We start from the raw sequence: 18,862 nt of genomic DNA, 5'->3' as shown, positions 1-18,862 counted from the left end.
AGGGTTTTGTGCAAAAATTATTGGACTTGTTAGGAGACCAGGTTTATGTCCCAGCACTCTTACCAATAGGGTTGGTGACTTCACTACTGACTTTCTCTGGACGTCGAATAAAAAAGAAATGGGATTAGAGCACGTCTAAGTCTAAGGTCCTTTCAAATTCTGATGTTCTCTGACTCTAAAATATACCTACCTTCAGGAGATTTAGGATGTGGCGCCTGTGGGAGCCCAAGAATAGGGTATATCCAGGGTATTTTTTGAATTTCTCCTCTCTCTATTCCCATAGTTCTAATTAGAAATGAGAAATACTAAGAGTGAACAAAAGAGAGGCACACTTTCAATATTAGCATAAAATAGCTTATTCTTTATTAACCTAATGGTACTTTAGTAAAGGTTGTGAATTTAAACTTTGGCAAAGAGAAACTGATGAAATAGAGAACACTTTCTGCAGATGTTGATTTTATAAGTATTTCCAAGCAAATCCTGGAAAATTATCACACATACAAAAATGCTGTAATAAAACCACCGTAAGATGTAAGTTAAAACTGAAGAGCTTTTCCCTCTACTTTTAAAGTTAGGCATTGGTATTTATTGACATGACTGAACTGTGATTAATGAGAGGTAATACAGTCCTCATGGATTAAAATGAACAGGCAAAGCACAAAACAAAAAACGACATGAAGTACAGGACTTTAGAAAGTGATGAAGAAATTACTTTTTGGGTATACCAGTTAAAAGAAAGAGGGCATTTGTACAAATATTCTAGGTTTATCATACACTATTAGGAGAACATCAGTACTAGAAAATGTTTCTGATCATTGTGGAAGATGGAATTTTCTTGTTAAAATGAAATGCAAAACACTGCAGGCAATACCAGTTGTGCAGGCGACTTGGACAATCAGATAAGACCCCACACTTAGAAGGGATCCATGCTTATTTAATGCACTATTGTAACTGTCTTGAAATTCTTGATAATTTTAAACAAGGATCACATCATTCACATTTCTCAATGGGACCCACAAATTATGTAGCCAGTTTTGTCTGTAAGAGTTGTGAAATAGCACAGCTGGATTAGAATAGGCCCACAGTAGAGAAGTCTTTTAAATTTGGGGAAGAAATATGAACATGTAAGACAATGTAAAAATTTCTTTTTAATTGAGATTTGTAGACCATCATTTAATTCAAGTATATGAGTAGAGAAATGTTTAAATTTTAAACCATTACTGGAGTTTGCTTAAATTTCACCTAAACAAAGAGGGTACAAATAAACCTTCATTCTGGAAAGGACATAGTATCCACTAGTCATGGCACTGTTTCATCAGGATGTCATATCCACCTGGCACAGTGCCATCACTTGATGGATGCCAGTATCACAAGTTCTGTAGTTTGCCCAGACAAGCTATTTTAGGTTGTCCTTTGGATACTGATTATTTATTGTCTTAGTAGTCACCATTTGCCCAGTCAAAAAGGAATCCCATAAAACAAATACATTTTCCTACTCTAAACATATGTATTTCAGTAGTTTAGAGGATATAAAATCATGAGCTTTACATTGTATAACATGTAAAAGAAACCTATCCCATCAGTGCAGGTCAAAAAGAAATCATTTTCCTTTAGTGTCTTCATTAAATGTTACCTTTTAGTCTCTGTATCCAATTCATCAAAATTGTCAATAGGCCAATTTTCTCTATTTACTTTCATCATCTGAACAATGGCCAGTGTTTTGTGTAACTTCATAATTTGGGGCAAAAATAATACTGGGATATCTATAATTCCTTCAGGAGGCAGTACAATTCCTGTAAAACACAAAAATAATTTTTAATGCAGTAAATATTTACAGAATACAATTTTAATAGCAGAAAGTAATCACTTAATGTCTTACTGATTATCAATTTTTCAGAATTGCTTATGAACAAAAAATTACATTATGCTAAACTGTAAGTGCATTTGCTATTTCCCCTCAAATATCATCAACCCTATAAAAATAAACACATTTTATCCTGAGGTAAGAAGTTTCCCCTAAATAGGCCGGAAGAACTGAGAAAATGTTAAAAGTGTTGGCTGGGGTCTCCCAGAGTGAAAAGAATCGTAAATCATGAGGTTTTTCAAGTCTTACTACATTTTACAGAGAAGAAAGTACAACGGTTTTTGATCTTTTAATTTCTTATGTATTTTTTTCTAGATCATAAAAGTTCAGGTCTCTGCTTGGAGTCTTAAAATTACTGCCAATAAAAGCTATTCCTTTACTTAATCGATCCGTGAGGAAAACCAAATTTATTTGTGAAAGAAAGGGGCATCTGCTGCCAGTTTTGAAAACCCGAAGACAAAACTGACAGCATTTGCTTATGTTCTGACGGATTAGAATTTTTCAACCTTTACTGTGCATAAGAACCACCCAAAAAACTTGTAAGACATGGAACCTGCTGAGCCCCAACCCTAGAGATTCTGATTTATTCAGTCTGAGCTGGGGACCAGGAATGTGCATACTCAAGCAGCACCTTCTGGAAAGCAGATGCAGGTGGCTATGAGACAATACTTTGAAGAGAAAACTCTACCTGTTGGACAAGTATTGAGAGGTTGGGAGAGTGATGAGCTTCAGGCCATTTGTAATAGTGAGGGTTTCCAAGTGACGAATGTCTGACTTTACTTTAAAGAGTAGCATTACTTCTTGATAATAAGGGAATTTTGACTTTTTTTTTTCTTTTTATTCTTTGTTATAAGACAAAGCCATTTTGTCTCAGATGAGAATACTGTACTGGACTATTAAAAACATCAACAATGGAAATAGAAAATGGCCCCTCTGCAAAACATCCCAACTCAGAATTCTTATAAATTTTTAAATTTTAAATTTTATTCCTTGAGGAAATGAAAACAATTCTAAGGCCCAGTACCAGAATTAATAATAGGTAATAATATGATTAATAGTTAATATTTATTGACTACTGACTATATGTCAGGCTTTGTGCTAAGTATTTTTTATGCAATATCTTAGGTAATTCTTAGAAAACTACCGTAAATTAAGTGCTACTATGCTTCTCATTTCAGAGATGGGGAAATTGAGGCAATTTGGTTAAATAACTTGCCAAAAGTCCCATTGAAAGATTATGTCGTTTACTAAGATATCTAAAGGTTGTCTGTTATCTACAATTTTGACTTTGTGAGCTCTGTAAGTTTAATGAACCATTGTTGTGTGAAATAGATAGATGCTAATAGATAATGCTAATTAAAATGAATACGCTTCCTAAAAAAATACAATCTTATACAGTATGAAGGTCATTAAGTCTGGCATACACAGAGATTTTGGTAAGAACTTATAAGATGTCTGAACTCTGGACCTCCTCTATTTTTATTGTGGTTCTCAATCATTCTTAGCTCAATAAAACAGGTTTTCTATTGTTAATTTAAATCTACGTCCCATCAAAGGTAATGAAAGAATAAGCTAGATGAGTCCATATTTCAAATGTCATAAATGCAAATCCTAATCCTACAGCTTATGGAAATTTCACTCTTCTTTTTAATTAGAGTGAAATTACAGATTAATTCATTTTTAAATGTGTTTGAATAAAAACAGCAAGTGTTGAGTCAAATAAACCATGCATGCATGCATTCCCAAGGAAATCAAGTTTAGAAATTATTTACTCTTAAAGAGATTATATTATATCTAAGAATGAATTATATTACCACTAAAAATAAAGCTAGACCTTTAGATGGTATGAGTCAAGACAGATAAAAAAGGGTAAGTCATTGGTTATACCATGCTCTTTTAGAATGTTTGCATTGAAAGTATGGAAAGATAATGCCATGACAAATAAGATCATTTAATTAAAATCTAATATCCTATTTGTGGTTGTAGCTTGTTACTAAGCCTACAAGTAAGAATGTAATTCACTGACTTCCCCACTAAATTCACCATACGTTTCTTTAGCTATTATTTTACTCTTGAATACTAAGAATCATTGTGATGCTGTTAAAGTTCAGGAAATCACAGAAAGTTAACGTTGAAAAGAAATATGAGAATTTACCAAGATCATTTTATGTCTCATAGACTAGTTTAATTTATTTTCTGTGGTTTTCTCATTGATCATTTGCAACGTTTTGAGTATAGACAGGGAAGTTGTCAATACTTCTATCTTATGAAGAATCTACCCATGTTTTCTTTTAATACCTGTATGCTTTTATTTTTATAGTTAAATATTTGATCTATTTGTAACTTACCCTCATGTATGGAATGAAGAATGTATTGATGTTATTGATTTTTATATGGAACTAGTTATTCAAAAACCACTTATTTAAAATCCACTGGTTGAAAATGAGGCCTTCATGGAATTTTCATATTTATTTTGATCTCTTTCTGGATTTTCTAGATGTTTCCTTTGGTCTTTCTCTTCATGTGTATGTACCATATTATTTCAATGCTTTATTTTCTAGTAGGACTAACTGTCTCTCTCTCCAGCTAATTTTAAAAAGAATGTTTTACATTTGCAATAAACAGGTAGCAGACTGGGGTGATGGGACAAATAGTATTTTTAATGGTATCACCCTACATTTATACATTAATTTAAGGATATTTGACATTTTTGTCCATTCAATATCTATCCAAGAGCAAGAGTATGGACTTTATTTTATTTTGCTCATTTGAGCACCAACTTCATTATATTAGGGGTTTCTGGGTACTGGGACTAGGTTTTCAGCAAGTCTTACTTTTCAGTGTTGCTAGAGGCTTATTTCAGCATCTTCATATGTGTTTAGCAGGAAGCTGGGAGTAACCATATCAGTTGTTTCTATCTTCTGACTGGGAATCTAACTAGTATGATGATAATTCTATTTATTATACTAAACAATCTAGTAAAATATATTCAAAACTCAAAATGTTTGAGCTTTTCTCTTTGTGTTTCATCTATTCCCATGCAGCAACTATACAAGTAAACTCACTACAGATAGATTTACTTTTTTCTATTATAGTCATCATTCCTGAGGTTTAAAATGCCACTAAGGAGCCGGCCCGGTGGCGCACTCGGTAGAGTGCAGTGCTTGGGAGCGCAGCGGTACTCCTGCCGAGGGTTTGGATCCCATATAGAGACTGGTCTGCTCACTGGTTGAGCGCGGTGCAGGCGCAACACCGAGGGTTGCGATCCTGTTACCGGTCACGAAAAAAGACAAAAAGGAAAAAAAAAATGCCACTAAGGATCTGGAAGAAACATGCATATTTTGCTTTACATAATATATCTTACAAAATTTATGTATTTTATGAAAGAGGCATGCATAATTTATGGAATTTTAGAAACCCTGATAATACATCATGTTTAGTATCTGAGAAATGTTAAAAAGAATGACACTTATTGCATTATTATTATATCTTTTTGTTTTTGAAATATGCTATAGCCTAATTGCACCTAGCATTCAAATTTTATTCAGTGTATATTTAAAACTGCTATTTTGATTGCTTTTTTGGTTAAAGGTGGTAGAAATTTTTACCACTATCTCCTACTTAAAATATAGAAATCGTACAATGTTTTAATGGATATAAGATTTCCTGTCTCCCATGAAGAAAATCTTCTCAAGACAGTAAAGTGAACGTAATCGTTACTTTAATAATGAATGTATTTCATTCTGGGAAATTTATTTTTAAGAACTTTAGTGGTATTACATTTCTGCACCACAGTGCACAATTTCTAATTTTTAGTAGAAAAGGCCTATGTCATGTAATCAAAGAGACACTAAGAAATAGCACCATAAGTTATGCTATTATTATTTGTTACAGTGTTTTATTTTAAATGCCTTGTGACTTATGAAGAAAGAGAGGCAACAATGGCAACAGCTTTCCCCAGGCAGTGATTACTGTAGCTAAGTTAAGTCTGAAACAATGGAGAGTGAAGTCACGCACTGCTTGACTCATTTTGGTGTAACACTCAAATGGTTTTATTGTACAGAATGGGCCTTTTTGATGCTTGTCCAATAAAGTTTTGATTAAAGTAGAATAAAATACAGAAATAAACCAAAAAAAATGAGAATACAAGTTTTTATTCTTAACATGTAAAGTTATGAAGAACATGACTTTTCATTAACATTTTCATACATGAAATCTATGTACTTTCCATTTGAATGCTTTATATTTTCAGTAACTGATTTTTTTGAAAAAAGTCTTTAAATTAAGGCAAAAAATGAAACAGACTTGTCAATATGGTGGTTTGAGGAAGGATTCAGATTCTTTCACTGGTTTTTCTAAGATATTATGGGTTAATTTATAACCCCCCCCCCCGCAAATTTATATGTTGAAGCCCTCAAAATATGATTGTATTTGAAGACAGGGTCTTTAAAAAGGTGATTAAGTTAAAATGAGGTTATTAGAGTGGGCTCTAGTCCAGTATGACTGGAATCCTTTATAAGAAGAGGAAATCTGGACACACAGAGAGACGTCAGGGGCACGTGCACAGAAAAAAGACCGTATGAAGAAACAGCGAGAAGGTGGCCATCTACAATCCAAGGAGTTAGGCTTCAGAAAAAAACGAACTTGCTGACACCTTGACCTTGAACTTCTAGCCTCCAGAACTGTCAGAAAATATATTTATCTAGCTTAAATCACCCAGTCTGTAGTATTTTGCTATGACAGCCCAAGCAAACTAATACACGATATTATGTTTTCTTTTATATGTTATCCCAAGGCAGTGGCTTGACATGCTATTCAGTTTGCTTATAGAAATTCTAACTTCAGGCTCTCAAAACAAAGGACACATAGTGAAACTTGACTCTGACTTCTATCTGGCTACTATGATGATGAACAAGCTAAGGATGAAGCGTTCTTCCTTTCCTAATGTGGACATCTACTGAATAGTGAGAAGGGCATTTAAGGGATCAAATATTCCTCCTGAAGGATTATAGACAGTTGCTGCTTTACCTTGTCCATCTTTTGTAGAGTCAGCTAATGTTTAAGATTTAATAAAAGGTTGTCCAAAGAAGACACTGTCAAAGGTAATAGTGTAGAAAAAGTAAGTATTAAGTGGAAGGTCACAGTATTCATATGGGAAACTGATGAAAGACACACATCCATGGTTCTCAGAAGAAATGTTCTTTTGGAGACATAACATAATGCTTTTTAAGTAGGTTTTGGAACTATTCAGTGCAAATATAATTGCTAAGGTAAATTTCACACCATGAACTAAGCACCTATAAATTAATGTTTCATATTTTTAAAACAATATATTTGCAAATATAAAAACAAAATTATGCTTAAAGCAAATATTGCTTTTACTGTAAACATCTTATTACTGGCTAACAATGAATAAAAAATCCACTATCAGAGACTGCTGATGACAGACACAGTGAAGAAGAGAGTTTTCTGTCATTGAAGACTGCCAAGCACACACTGCATAACCACCGACATGGAAGAGACAGACGGGGTTTCAACCTTTATGTAAGTGTTTGGAATAGAATACCTTAATGTTCCTTCTGGCCCTAATATTCTATGATAATATTTTTCTTCATAAATTAACTAAGATAACTAAAGTTTTAAAAATTGATATTAGGAAACTACATATTTTTCCTGAAGAGTAGCTAATTCTAATTTTAATTAAAATTACCCACAGAGAATATTAAGATAAAATAATGTCATCTACTACTACTACTGTTACTACTATAACTAATATATGAGTCAAACACCATGTCTTCCTCTTCCCCTGCACTGTAATAAGGGAAGTTTAAATGTGTGCTTCATTATTCACTAGTTCAAGGAAACTGAGAAAGTTATTTACATTTCTGAATAATATGTACCTCATATGCTTTCCTTATAAGCTAACATGCTTCCTTTTTCATATGAGGAAAATATTTCTTGGAAATATAAATAACTTTCCCAGTAACGTATTATAAACACCAAAGTTTTTCGTTATGGAAAAGGTACTACTCTAGTTCCATTCAGATAATTCCATTTTGCGCACTATGCTTTTATACTACACTATTTTACTCTTTCACTTAATCATACAAAAAATACTTATGTGCCATGCATTATAATAAGCACTGGGGATAAAATACTGAATAAAACAAATATCCTGCTTTCCTGAGCTTTGCATTACAGAATGTGTTGGGGGGGGGCAGGTGAGGGCAGAAGTTAAAAAAATAAATAAAATGTATAAATTTACAGTGTTAACTAATACAATAAAGGGATAGACAGTGATGTGGATATTAACACAAGGTGTTCGGCAAAGACTCTCTGATAAGGTGTCACTTGAGCAGAGCATCTAGGGAAGTTTGAGAAGCCTCATAGACATCAGTACGGGGAATACGGAGATAGCAGCTGGATATATGAGACTGGATTTAGAGAAGAGGACCAGGCTGCTCCTATCAATTTAGAACTTGACATCTCATGTATAACTAAATGAGATCCCACCAGGAATGATTGTGGATAGAAATGAGGAGGAGAGAAGACTGAGCCCTTAGCCTCTAGAAAGTCAAGGGGACAGAAACAGCAAAAAATAGTGATCAGGGGTTACTAGAGAAATAGGAGCAATATCAAGTAGGAATTGAGTAACGGAGGCCAAATATTTCCAAAACAGTGAGAGATAGCCGTATCAAGTAGAGTTCATAGGTTGAGCAAGATGAAGACTGCATATAGATGAGTAGATCAGGCAATGTTAGATTATCGGTGAACTAAAAGAGCAGTATCAGGAGAATAATGGAGAATACAGCTGGATAAGCTTGGGTTCAAAAGACAATGGTATCACAAGTTAGGGAAATAAGTACAGAGAGCTTTTCAAGTTGTTTTACTATAAAGGGGAATCAGAGAAATGGAATTGTAGCTGGGAGAATGAGGGATCAAGAGAGACATGTCTTTTTACGTGGGGAGCTACTGTGGCATCTTTATGCTGATAGGAATAATCCATTAAGAATATACTACAGATGACAGAGGGGAGAACTAGAGAGCTCTATATAGTTGAGTAGGTGTGGGATTCACTAAACTAGTGTAGAGCTGGCCATAAGAGCATAGACAGCATTTCTGATGTAGTGGGGGCAAAGGCAAGAAACATGGATGCAAAAAAGTTAGGCTGATGAAAGTAATGAAGGAACCAAATTATTTCATTCTGTTTTGCCTCTATATTAATGAAATAGCACAAAAAAATATCAGATGAGAGAAGGGAAGGAAATGTTGGATGCCACTAGTAGTCAATAGGTTTCAATTCACTGTAGGAAAACTTACTATAGCAAATTTTATTGAAGGAAAACAATGTTTCATCAGAACTTCATCATTTGCTCACAATTTCCCTATTTCTTTATCTCTCTTTCTATCTACTGTGTCTCCATATCTATCTGTCTATCTATGTATCTATCTATGTATCTGTCTATCGATCTATCATCTATCTATCTATTTATCTATCTATCTATCTATCTATCTATCTATCTATCTATCTATTATATAGAATATACCTCTATCTATCTATCTATCTATCTATCTATCTATCTATCTATCTATCATCTATCTATCATCTATCTATCTACTAATCTATCTCTTTTAAAAGCCAGGTATTCTATAACCTCCTACGCAGGCATTAGTTCTCTTTTTGCTACAATATTTATCTGTATTTCCAAATCTAAGCAAATTGTATAAAATGACAGAAAAGAGAAGTGACAACTGTGCCTTTTGTCCCATTTTGTAAATCCAGGCACTTACAAACTATTTTAGTAGGTTCAATTTCTGTTCTCTTAATAGAAATATTCTGGTGGTATAAATAGGTCTAAATTTCAGGTTCTGGAGATTTTTCTGAAGGGCAGACATCCAGGACTCTTTGCATAACAATAGCTGTAGCCTTGTGTTTTACAATAAAATCAGCAGTTTGAAACTAGCCATTCATTGAAAAAAACAGACTAGCCATGAAACCCACTTGCTTTATGCTATAAACTGTAATCACAAATCTTTATGCTTGGAACTTGAACTCAGTTGGTTGGAAAATTGGACATATGACATAATAGGAAGGAAGGTTTTATAAAAAAATGTGAAACCATGCTCCACTGCCAACATAATTTAATAACCTTTCATGGCAATTACTTGAAGATCTGGGCATGCTTTATGTCAGGCAGCAGCAGACATCATTAAACATCACTAAACATTTAGTTCTTAAAGACATTTTCCAATTCATAAATAGCATCATAATCCCCTGGACAGTCAATCAAGTTGTAACGAATATCAATGCTTCATTCCTTTCTATCAATGAGTAGTATTCCATGGTACGGATATATCATAGCTTGTTTGACCATTCACCCATTGAAAGGCGTCTGGATTTTTTCTAGATTTGGGCTATTATGAATAAATCTGCTAAGAACATATGTTCACAGGTTTTTTGTAAACATAAATTTTCATTTTTCTGAAATAAATTCCCCATAGTTCAATTGTTGGGTGGTATGGTAGTTGCATGTTTAGTTTAGCACGAAACTACCAGAGTTTTCCAGAGTGGTTGTACCCTTTTATATTCTGACTAGCAATTTGTGAGTGATCAAGTTTCTCTACATCCTTGCCGACATTTGGTGTTGTCACTATTTTTTATTTTAGCCATTCTGATAAGCTTGTAGTGAAATCTCACTGTGGTATTACTTTGCATTTCCCTAAAGTTGAACATTTTTCATGTGCTTATTAACCATCAATGTAGTTTCTATGGTGAGAAGTCTGTTTTTTTTTGGACCATTTTCTAATTGGATTACATTTATTGTGGAGTTTTCTACATTCTTTCTATATTCCAGATACTAATTGTCAGATACGTGATTTGAAAATATTTTCCCCCAGTTTATAGCTTCCCATTTCACCATCTTCTCTTGGGTTTTTGTAGAGCAAAATATTTTAGTTTTGATGACGTCCAATTTACTAATTTTTCCTCTTAAAGGTTTTGCTATTGGTGAAATCTAAGAACTACCTGTTTAGCATTGTGCCTAGTTAATTTATGCATAAAGTATGAGCATATTAATAGGAATTGCAGAAAAGCTATAGATGGATTTATATAGAACTGACATCCTTACTATATTGAGCTTTCCAATCCAAGCATACAATATATCTCTCCATTTATATACAAGCTGTTTGATTTCATCATTTTCTGCATACAAGTCCTGAACATGTGTTATTTATACTTATGTCTGAATATTTTATTTTTTTGGAAAATTATAAATTCTATTGAGATTTAATTTTAGTTTCTACAATTTCATTGCTAGTATGTATAATAGAATTGATGTTTCATGTGTCTTGATCTTATATACTGTGACCTCACTTCTATAACTTTTTTTTTTTTTTTTGTAGATCCCTTGGGATTCTCTGGTAGATAATCATGTGATTTTAAATAGGGACAGTTTACTTCTTCCTTTCCATTTTGTATGTCTTTTGTTTCCTTTGCTTGCCATTTTGTACCGGCTGGACTTCCAATAGTATGTTAAATAAGAGTAGTGGGAGTGGGCATCCTTGTGTTGCTACCCATTTTAGGGGGAAAGGTATTCAATGTTCACCACTGAATGAGTTGTTAGCTCTAGGTTTACCAAGTAAGCACTTTGTCAGATTGAGGAAGTTCCTTTCTACTCCTAGGCTGTAAAGAGTTTTTATAAGGAATGAACACTGTGTTTTTTCTAATGCTTTTTCTACATTGATTGACATAATCATGTTATTTTTCTTCCCCAGTTAACAGGGAAGATTACATTAATGAAATTTCAAATATTGAACCAGCCTTTATTTCTGGAATAAAACCCATTTGATCATGGTGTATACTTCTTGTTATATACTGATGGATTCAATTTGTTAATATTTCATTGAAGATTTTTGTGTCTAATTTCATGAATCACATTAGCATGTGATTTTTTTTTTTGTTATACATTTCTGGGTTTGTATAAGGGTAATGCTGGCTTCATAGAATGTCCTGGGGAGTGTTCTTTTGTCTTCTTGTAGGAGATCACCAAGGCTAATGGTCACGGACAATTGGCCTTAAAAGAGCCATTTTGTAAAATTCAGCTTTAAGCAGAAGTCTTTTTGAAACCTTGGCTTCCAGCATAGCTCGTGGGAAAAAGTGGTGGGACTTGGTGCTCAGGAGGAGCAAGATAATAAATGCTAATCAGGAACTTGGTGAACTAACTGACCAGGAATAAGATAGCATCCAACTTGTGGCAGCCGGATAACATCCGCATTCCAAGAATGAATGAAAGAATTACAGAACTAGATGAAAGAGTTACAGAACTGGCCCTGAGATAAAGAAAGTCCAGAACCTGCAAAATTTCACGTGGCAGCTTTCTGATGGGACTAACCTCCCCCTTTTGTTTCCCACACTCTTCCATTTAAAAACCCTTGGTGAGGATCTCCAGGTTCTGAAACAGCTTGCAGCTGAAACTGTCTCCCATGTTGAGCTTCCAGATAATAAAGCTTCCAAACCTTACATCAACTTCAGACTCTCAAGTCCTTTATTTTCAGGCAAAAGAGTGGCTGTTGTAAGTCTCTGATCACATTCTCTTTTCTAGAAGAGTTTAGAATTGGAGTTAATTCTCCTTTAAATGTTTGAAAGAATTCACCAGTGAGACCATCTGGGTCTGAAGATTTCTTTTGGGAAGGTTCTTAATTATGAATATAATTTCTTTAATAGTTATAGGACTATTCAGATGATTTATTTCAACTTTGGTGAATTTTGGTAGTTTTTACTTTACTAGGTATGGATCGATTTCATCAAAATTGTTAAAGTTATGTGTGTAGAGTTGTTCATGGTACTGCCTTATTATTTTTTTTTTAATATCTTAAGTGATATTTAGTGATATTGCTATGGGTTACTTAAATATATTTTAGGATTCTAACTTATTTATAATATTTTTGACTATATCACTTTATATAACTTTCTTAGTGGTTTTAAATAGTAATTTAATATACATATGCAAATTATCACTGTCCACTGGTATCAATGTTTACTTTTTTGAATGAAGCATACAAATCTCATATTTTAAATGTACTTGGGATTTATTTTAATCAGATATGGTAAGACACACAGACATGGAAAAGACTATGAAAGAAATGTTTTTATACTCACAGACCTCTAGGAAAAGGAAGCACAGCATGCCGTGCAGAGCCACATGGAGAAGCACCAGTGTTGGTCAGGAGGCAAAGGGAGGCGTGGAGAAATCATTGGCAAGATACTTTATTGTGATTTTTATGGGAAGAAATGGAGGCAGGGTAAGCAGACTAAGCAGGTCTACCATTGGCTAGTTTAGATAATTTCAGTGGGCTCTAGAGTGTAGAAATTGTCCAGAGTTATACAATATAGCAAACTGAGGTTATTAGGGTAGGAAAATATCGATCTGGAGTATAAGCATCTGATAGAAGAGGTGTTTGGTGGTGTGTGGGCTTTGGATTGGTTAGTTTGCACATGAAAGGTGTTCTTACAGATGAGTCCTTTGCCATTTCTAGGAATTAGCTAATCCTGAGAGGTGCAGTTCCTCCCCAGTCAGCAAGGCCCCAGATGCAAGAGCTTCAAGAATACAGAAAATAAGTAAATAGAGTCAATACACATTACCTTCATTTAGATAACTTTATACTCCCTATACTTTAATTATAATTGTCTTAAGACTTTCATGTCTCTCTCTCTCCACACACACACACACACACACACACACACACACACTCACTCACTCACGAGGGTACTTCAGATAGTTCGTAGAAAGATAAAATTTTTGAAGTACACTTGTACACACAAGTGTGTTTGTGTACATGTACTCATATATATATATAAAGCACCATGTCACAGAGCATTGTAATTGTTGCTTCAATCATCAAATATGACTTAAGAAACACCAGAGAAGAAGGATAGTCTATTATATTAACCCTTATTTTTACCCATTCTGATGTTCACCCCTTTTAGAAATTGTAGTTTATTTTATTATTTCCTATCTGTTTAGAGAACATTCCTTAAAGGCTGGTTTGTTTATAATAAATTTGCTTCATTTTCCTTCATCTGAGCTTGTCTACATTTTCCTTTTATTCATAAAGGATATGTTAGCTTGATATAAAATTCACAGTGTACAGTACTTCCTTTCAGTATTTGAAAAATGTATACAATATCCTTCTGGCCTCCATGATTTCAGATGAGAAATCTCCTGTTATTTGAATTGGTATTTGCCTGTAAGTATGTACTGTTTATCTCTGGCTGCTTTCAAGGTTTGTTTCTTTGTCTTCAGTTTTCAGAAGTTGAATAATGATGTCTTGCCATGGATTTCTTTTGCTTTAAACTAATAGGAGTTTACTTAGCCTCTTGAATCTGTAGGGTCATATATTTCATCAAATTCAGCAAGTTTTCAGACACTACTTCTTTAAATAATTTTTCAGTCCCACTCTCTCCAAGATCTGATGATCCAAATGTTAGCTCTTTTGTTGTTTTCCTACAGGTCCCTGTAACTCTTAATTTCTTTTAAGCCTGTGTTTTCTTTGTTATTCAGATTGTGTAAATTCTATTGACATGTCATCACCTTCACTGGTTCTATTCCCAGTCATTTCCATTGTATTGTTGAGTCAATTATGCAAGGTATTTTTTTAACTTATTGTATTTAATCAGTTTTATAATTTCCATTTGGGTCTTTGACTAATTTTTTTTCTGAGATTCTCTATTTTTTCATTTGTTTTATGGGACTAAAAATTGTTTCTTAAGCAGAGTGTGGGGCACTGATTCATACTGCCTCATTGAAGATGGGTAGGGTGGAAGTTCTGCTCCCTATTGGGCCCCACTGACACAAGATAGAAGAAAGCAGAGAACCAACTACCTCACCTCTCACCACCTCATTCCATCTCACTGATGCCAGGTGTAGATGGAGGCTCAATTTTCCACTGGTCCTTGCTTACATGTGGGGAGAAAGGAAGCAGAATGCCAACTAGCCTGCCTTATCTCTCTCCATTCTTCCTTTTTGATGCATGATGGGGTGTACACTGTGATCTGCACTGGACCCCACAGACTCCAGGAGGTCAGGGTCGGGCAGGAGTGCCTACTGTCCTTACTTTCTAGCCTGGTGGATGTTGCTGACAAAGGAAAGGGAAGAAAAATGGATTGCTTACTAGCTCAACTTGCACTAATTTGTTCAGTCTTAATGACAACAGGGGAAGATAGAGGTAGCTAGTCTCTTCAGACATCAGCTCTTTAAGTGTCATTGCTGCTGCTTGAGGATGGAATCTCAGCCTGGAAATTAACCCTGTTGGCACTACCCCAGTGGAGTACTTGGAGCTTTACCTGTTTCCACCAGGAAGAAAACAGAAGACCCTTTACACCTCCACAAACACCATTCTGGAGAGGAATCAGAACATTGCCTGTTTATGCTGGGGGGATGGTTGATTAGTTCCCTGCTTAGCTCCATCAACAGCACAGACAGGAAGGGAGAAGGGAATCAAGAGTGTGCTACATCTGAGCCATGGGTGTGAGGTGGGATGGGGTGGAAAATCAACTACTTGCTTGGACCAACTGAAACTGTGAGGGTGAATGACATGGATTTTCCATTGATGTTTGGTTGGAGGAGGGTGGCTATGGCCAAAAAGGTTTTCTGTTGATTGGCCACCCTTTTCCTTTGGATAGGAAAAAGAATCTTTTTGGAACATTTTGTCATTGCCTATTGGTGATTCTGGGTGAGGCTTCTGTAGGACCCCATCTGAGATATATGAGAGGTGATAAGAAGATCCAGGAAACTCGCTATTGTGTCATTCTTCAGTTCTGAGGTCCATAAGCAGTTCACTTTCTTCTTTCCACTCTTCTACATTCCTATGCATGTTTGTTGTGTTATATTCAGGAATTTTATTTGTAAGAGGAAGAACATGGTAGCAATGGGACTATGCCATCTTGGCTAAACCAGAAGTTCAGTGAATAAAAGTATTCTTAAAAATATTTTGTTAAATATGAATTGTTTTCATTGCACTATTTATAAGCAATCAAATACATGTCTTCTTTCTACTTATATGGGATACTTCAAAAAGTTCATGGAAAGATTCATATTATCTTTCAATTGTATTTATCCACAAACTTTTTGAAGTGCTCTCATATATTATGATTCTCTTAGTTCTATACTTTCTTTTTGAGTGACAGAAAATGTTGCTAAACTTAAAATATAAAAATCAATTAATATAAAACATTATTTAGGATATTTGCCACCACTATTAATAATTATAAAGTTTACAAAGTGGTGATATCGATTTTTCTAATGGTAGGGAAGATTCACCACTGGCACAGGAGAGACATAATCTGACTTGAATTCCCTTTGATTGCTACTGTCTGTAAAACACACTATGGTAATTAAATGAGGAAAGCAGGGAGAACTGCTAAGATGCGATTGTGAATAGCTAGTTGTGTTTGTATCCTGTGTTTACTGTAACAAAGTACCACAAACTCAGCGGCTTAATACAACACAAATCTTTGCTCTTACTGCTCTGGAGTCTAGAAATCTGACATCACAATCACTGGGATGAAATCAAGGTGTTGGCAGGGTCATGCTTCCTCTGGAGATTATAAAGGAGAATGTGTTCCTTGACTCTTCGAATTCCTGGTGCCTGCCGACATTTCTTAGTCACATCCCTCCAATCTCTGTCTCACCATAACATGATCTGCTCTGTGTGTTTGTCTCAGAACTCCCTCTGATTCTTTTTTTTTCTTTTTTGTAAATTTTATTTTATTTTATCAATATACAATGTGGTCGATTTTTGTGGCCCATTACTAAGTATTCCTTCACCACTCCCTCTCCCTCCTGCCTCCCCAAAACCTCATATCTGCTTGTCTTAACAACTTCAAGGAATTGTGATTGTTGTGTCTTCTTCCCTCCCCCCAAATTTATTTGTGTATTTATTTATTTATTTTTAGCTCCCACAAATAAGTGAGAGCATGTGATATTTCTCTTCCTCTGCCTGACTCGTTTCACTTAATATAATTATCTCTAAGTCCATCCATGTTATTGCAAATGGCAGTATTTCATTCTTTTTGTAGCAGAGTAGTATTCCATTGTGTAGATATACCATCGACTTGATTTCCATTCCTTTGGGTATATTCCCAGCAGTGGGATAGCTGGGTTGTATGGTAGATCTATCTTCAGCTGTTTGAGGAACCTCCAAACCATTTTCCATAGGGGTTGCACCATTTTGCATTCCCACCAACAATGTATGAGAGTTCCTTTTTCTCTGCAACCACGCCAGCATTTATCTTTCAGCGTCTTTTGGATTTTAGCCATCCTAACTGGGGTGAGATGGTATCTCAGTGTGGTTTTGTTTGCATTCCCCAAATGCTGAGTGATGTTGAGCATTTTTTCATGTGTCTGTTGGCCATTTGTACATCTTTCTTTGAGAAATGCCTATTTAGCTCCTTTGCTCATTTTTGAATAGGGTTACTTGTATTTTGTTGTAAAGTTGTTTCAGTTCCTTATATATTCTGGATATTAATCCTTTGTCAGATGTATATTTTGCAAATATTTTCTCCCACTCTGTTGGTTGTCTTTTAACTCTGTTAATTGTTTCTTTTGCTGTGCAGAAGCTTTTCAGTTTAATAAAAACACATTTGTTTATTTTTCCTTTGGTTGCCCATGCTTTTGGGGTTGTATTCATGAAGTTTGTGCCCAGTCCCACTTCCTAGAGTGTTTCCCCTATGTTTTCTTTAAGAAGTTTCATTGATTCAGATTTCATTGATTTAATTCTTTAATCCATTTTGTGTTGATTTTGGTATATGGTGGGAGATACAGGTTTAGATTCATTTTCCTTCATATGGATATCCAGTTATCCCAGCACTATTTGCTAAAGAGGCAGTCTCTTCCCCAGTGTATAGGCTTGGTGCCTTTGTCAAAGATCAGATGGCTATAGTTGTGTGGGTTGATTTCTGGATTCTCTATTCTATTCCATTGATCTGTGTGTCTGTTTTTATGCCAGTACCATGCTGTTTTGGTTTCTATAGCTTTGAAGTATAGTTTAAAGTCAGGTAGTGTTATGCCCCCAGCTTTATTTTTTTGATTCAGAGTTGCTTTCACTATGTGTGGTCTTTTGTTATTTGTATAAACGTCTGGATAGATTTTTCCATTTCTGAGAAAAATTTCATTGGAATTTTGATGGTGATTGCATTGAATTTGTATATCACTTTGGGTAGTATGGACATTTTTACAATGTTGATTCTTCAAATCCAAGAGCATGGAATGTCTTTCTATCATCTGGTGTCCTCTTTAATTTCTTTCAACAGTGGTTTGTAGTTCTCATTATAGAGATTTTTCACATCCTTGGTTAACTCTATTCATAAGTATGTTATTTTTTTCTTGGCAAATGAGGTAGCTTTCTTGATTTCTTTTTCTGCAGGCTAAGTATTGGATACTAGAAACGCTACTGATGTTTGTGTGTTGATTTTGTACCTGCAACTTTGCTGAAATCATTTATCAACTCCAAGAGTTTTTTTGTAGAGGCTTTAGGCTGTTCAATATACAGGATCATGTCATCTGCAAATATGGACAGATTGAATTTATCTTTTCCAATCTGGATGCCATTTATTTCCTTATCTTGTCTGATTGCTCTGACTAGTACTTCCAACACTCTGTTGAATAGGAGTGGTGAGAGTGGGCATCCTTGTCTAGTTCCTGTTCTTAAGGGAAAAGTGCTTTCACCTTTTCTCCATTCAGGATGATATTGGCAGTGGGCTTATCATATACGGCATTAATTATGTTGAGATACTTTCCTAACTTATAGAGGGTCTTCGTAATGAATGATTGTTGAATTTTATCAAATGCTTTTTCAGCATCAATGGAGATGATCATATGGTCCTTGTGTTTGATTTTATTAATATGGTGTATCACATTTATTGATTTGCGTATGTTGAACCAACCTTGCATCCCTGGGATGAATCCCACTTGATCATGGTGTATAATTTTATGTATGTGC

General features: G+C 34.8%; 1 protein-coding gene across 1 annotated transcript in view; it reads right to left on the bottom strand.

Moving 5' to 3' along the window:
* LOC103605590 (putative uncharacterized protein CXorf30) overlaps positions 1-18,862 on the bottom strand; it is a gene marked incomplete at its 5' end in the record, with an annotated part of 100,137 nt that overhangs the window by 45,427 nt on the left and 35,848 nt on the right. Inside the window, 2 exons of the mRNA XM_008590206.1 lie at positions 191-285; positions 1,634-1,793. Coding sequence (XP_008588428.1) covers positions 191-285; positions 1,634-1,793 — 255 coding nt within the window. The remainder of the gene's footprint in view (positions 1-190; positions 286-1,633; positions 1,794-18,862) is intronic.

This window comes from Galeopterus variegatus, unplaced genomic scaffold, assembly GCF_000696425.1.
Source record: "Galeopterus variegatus unplaced genomic scaffold, G_variegatus-3.0.2 Scaffold5927, whole genome shotgun sequence".
NCBI lineage: Eukaryota > Metazoa > Chordata > Mammalia > Dermoptera > Cynocephalidae > Galeopterus > Galeopterus variegatus.
This window is presented reverse-complemented; position numbering and strand designations above follow the sequence as displayed.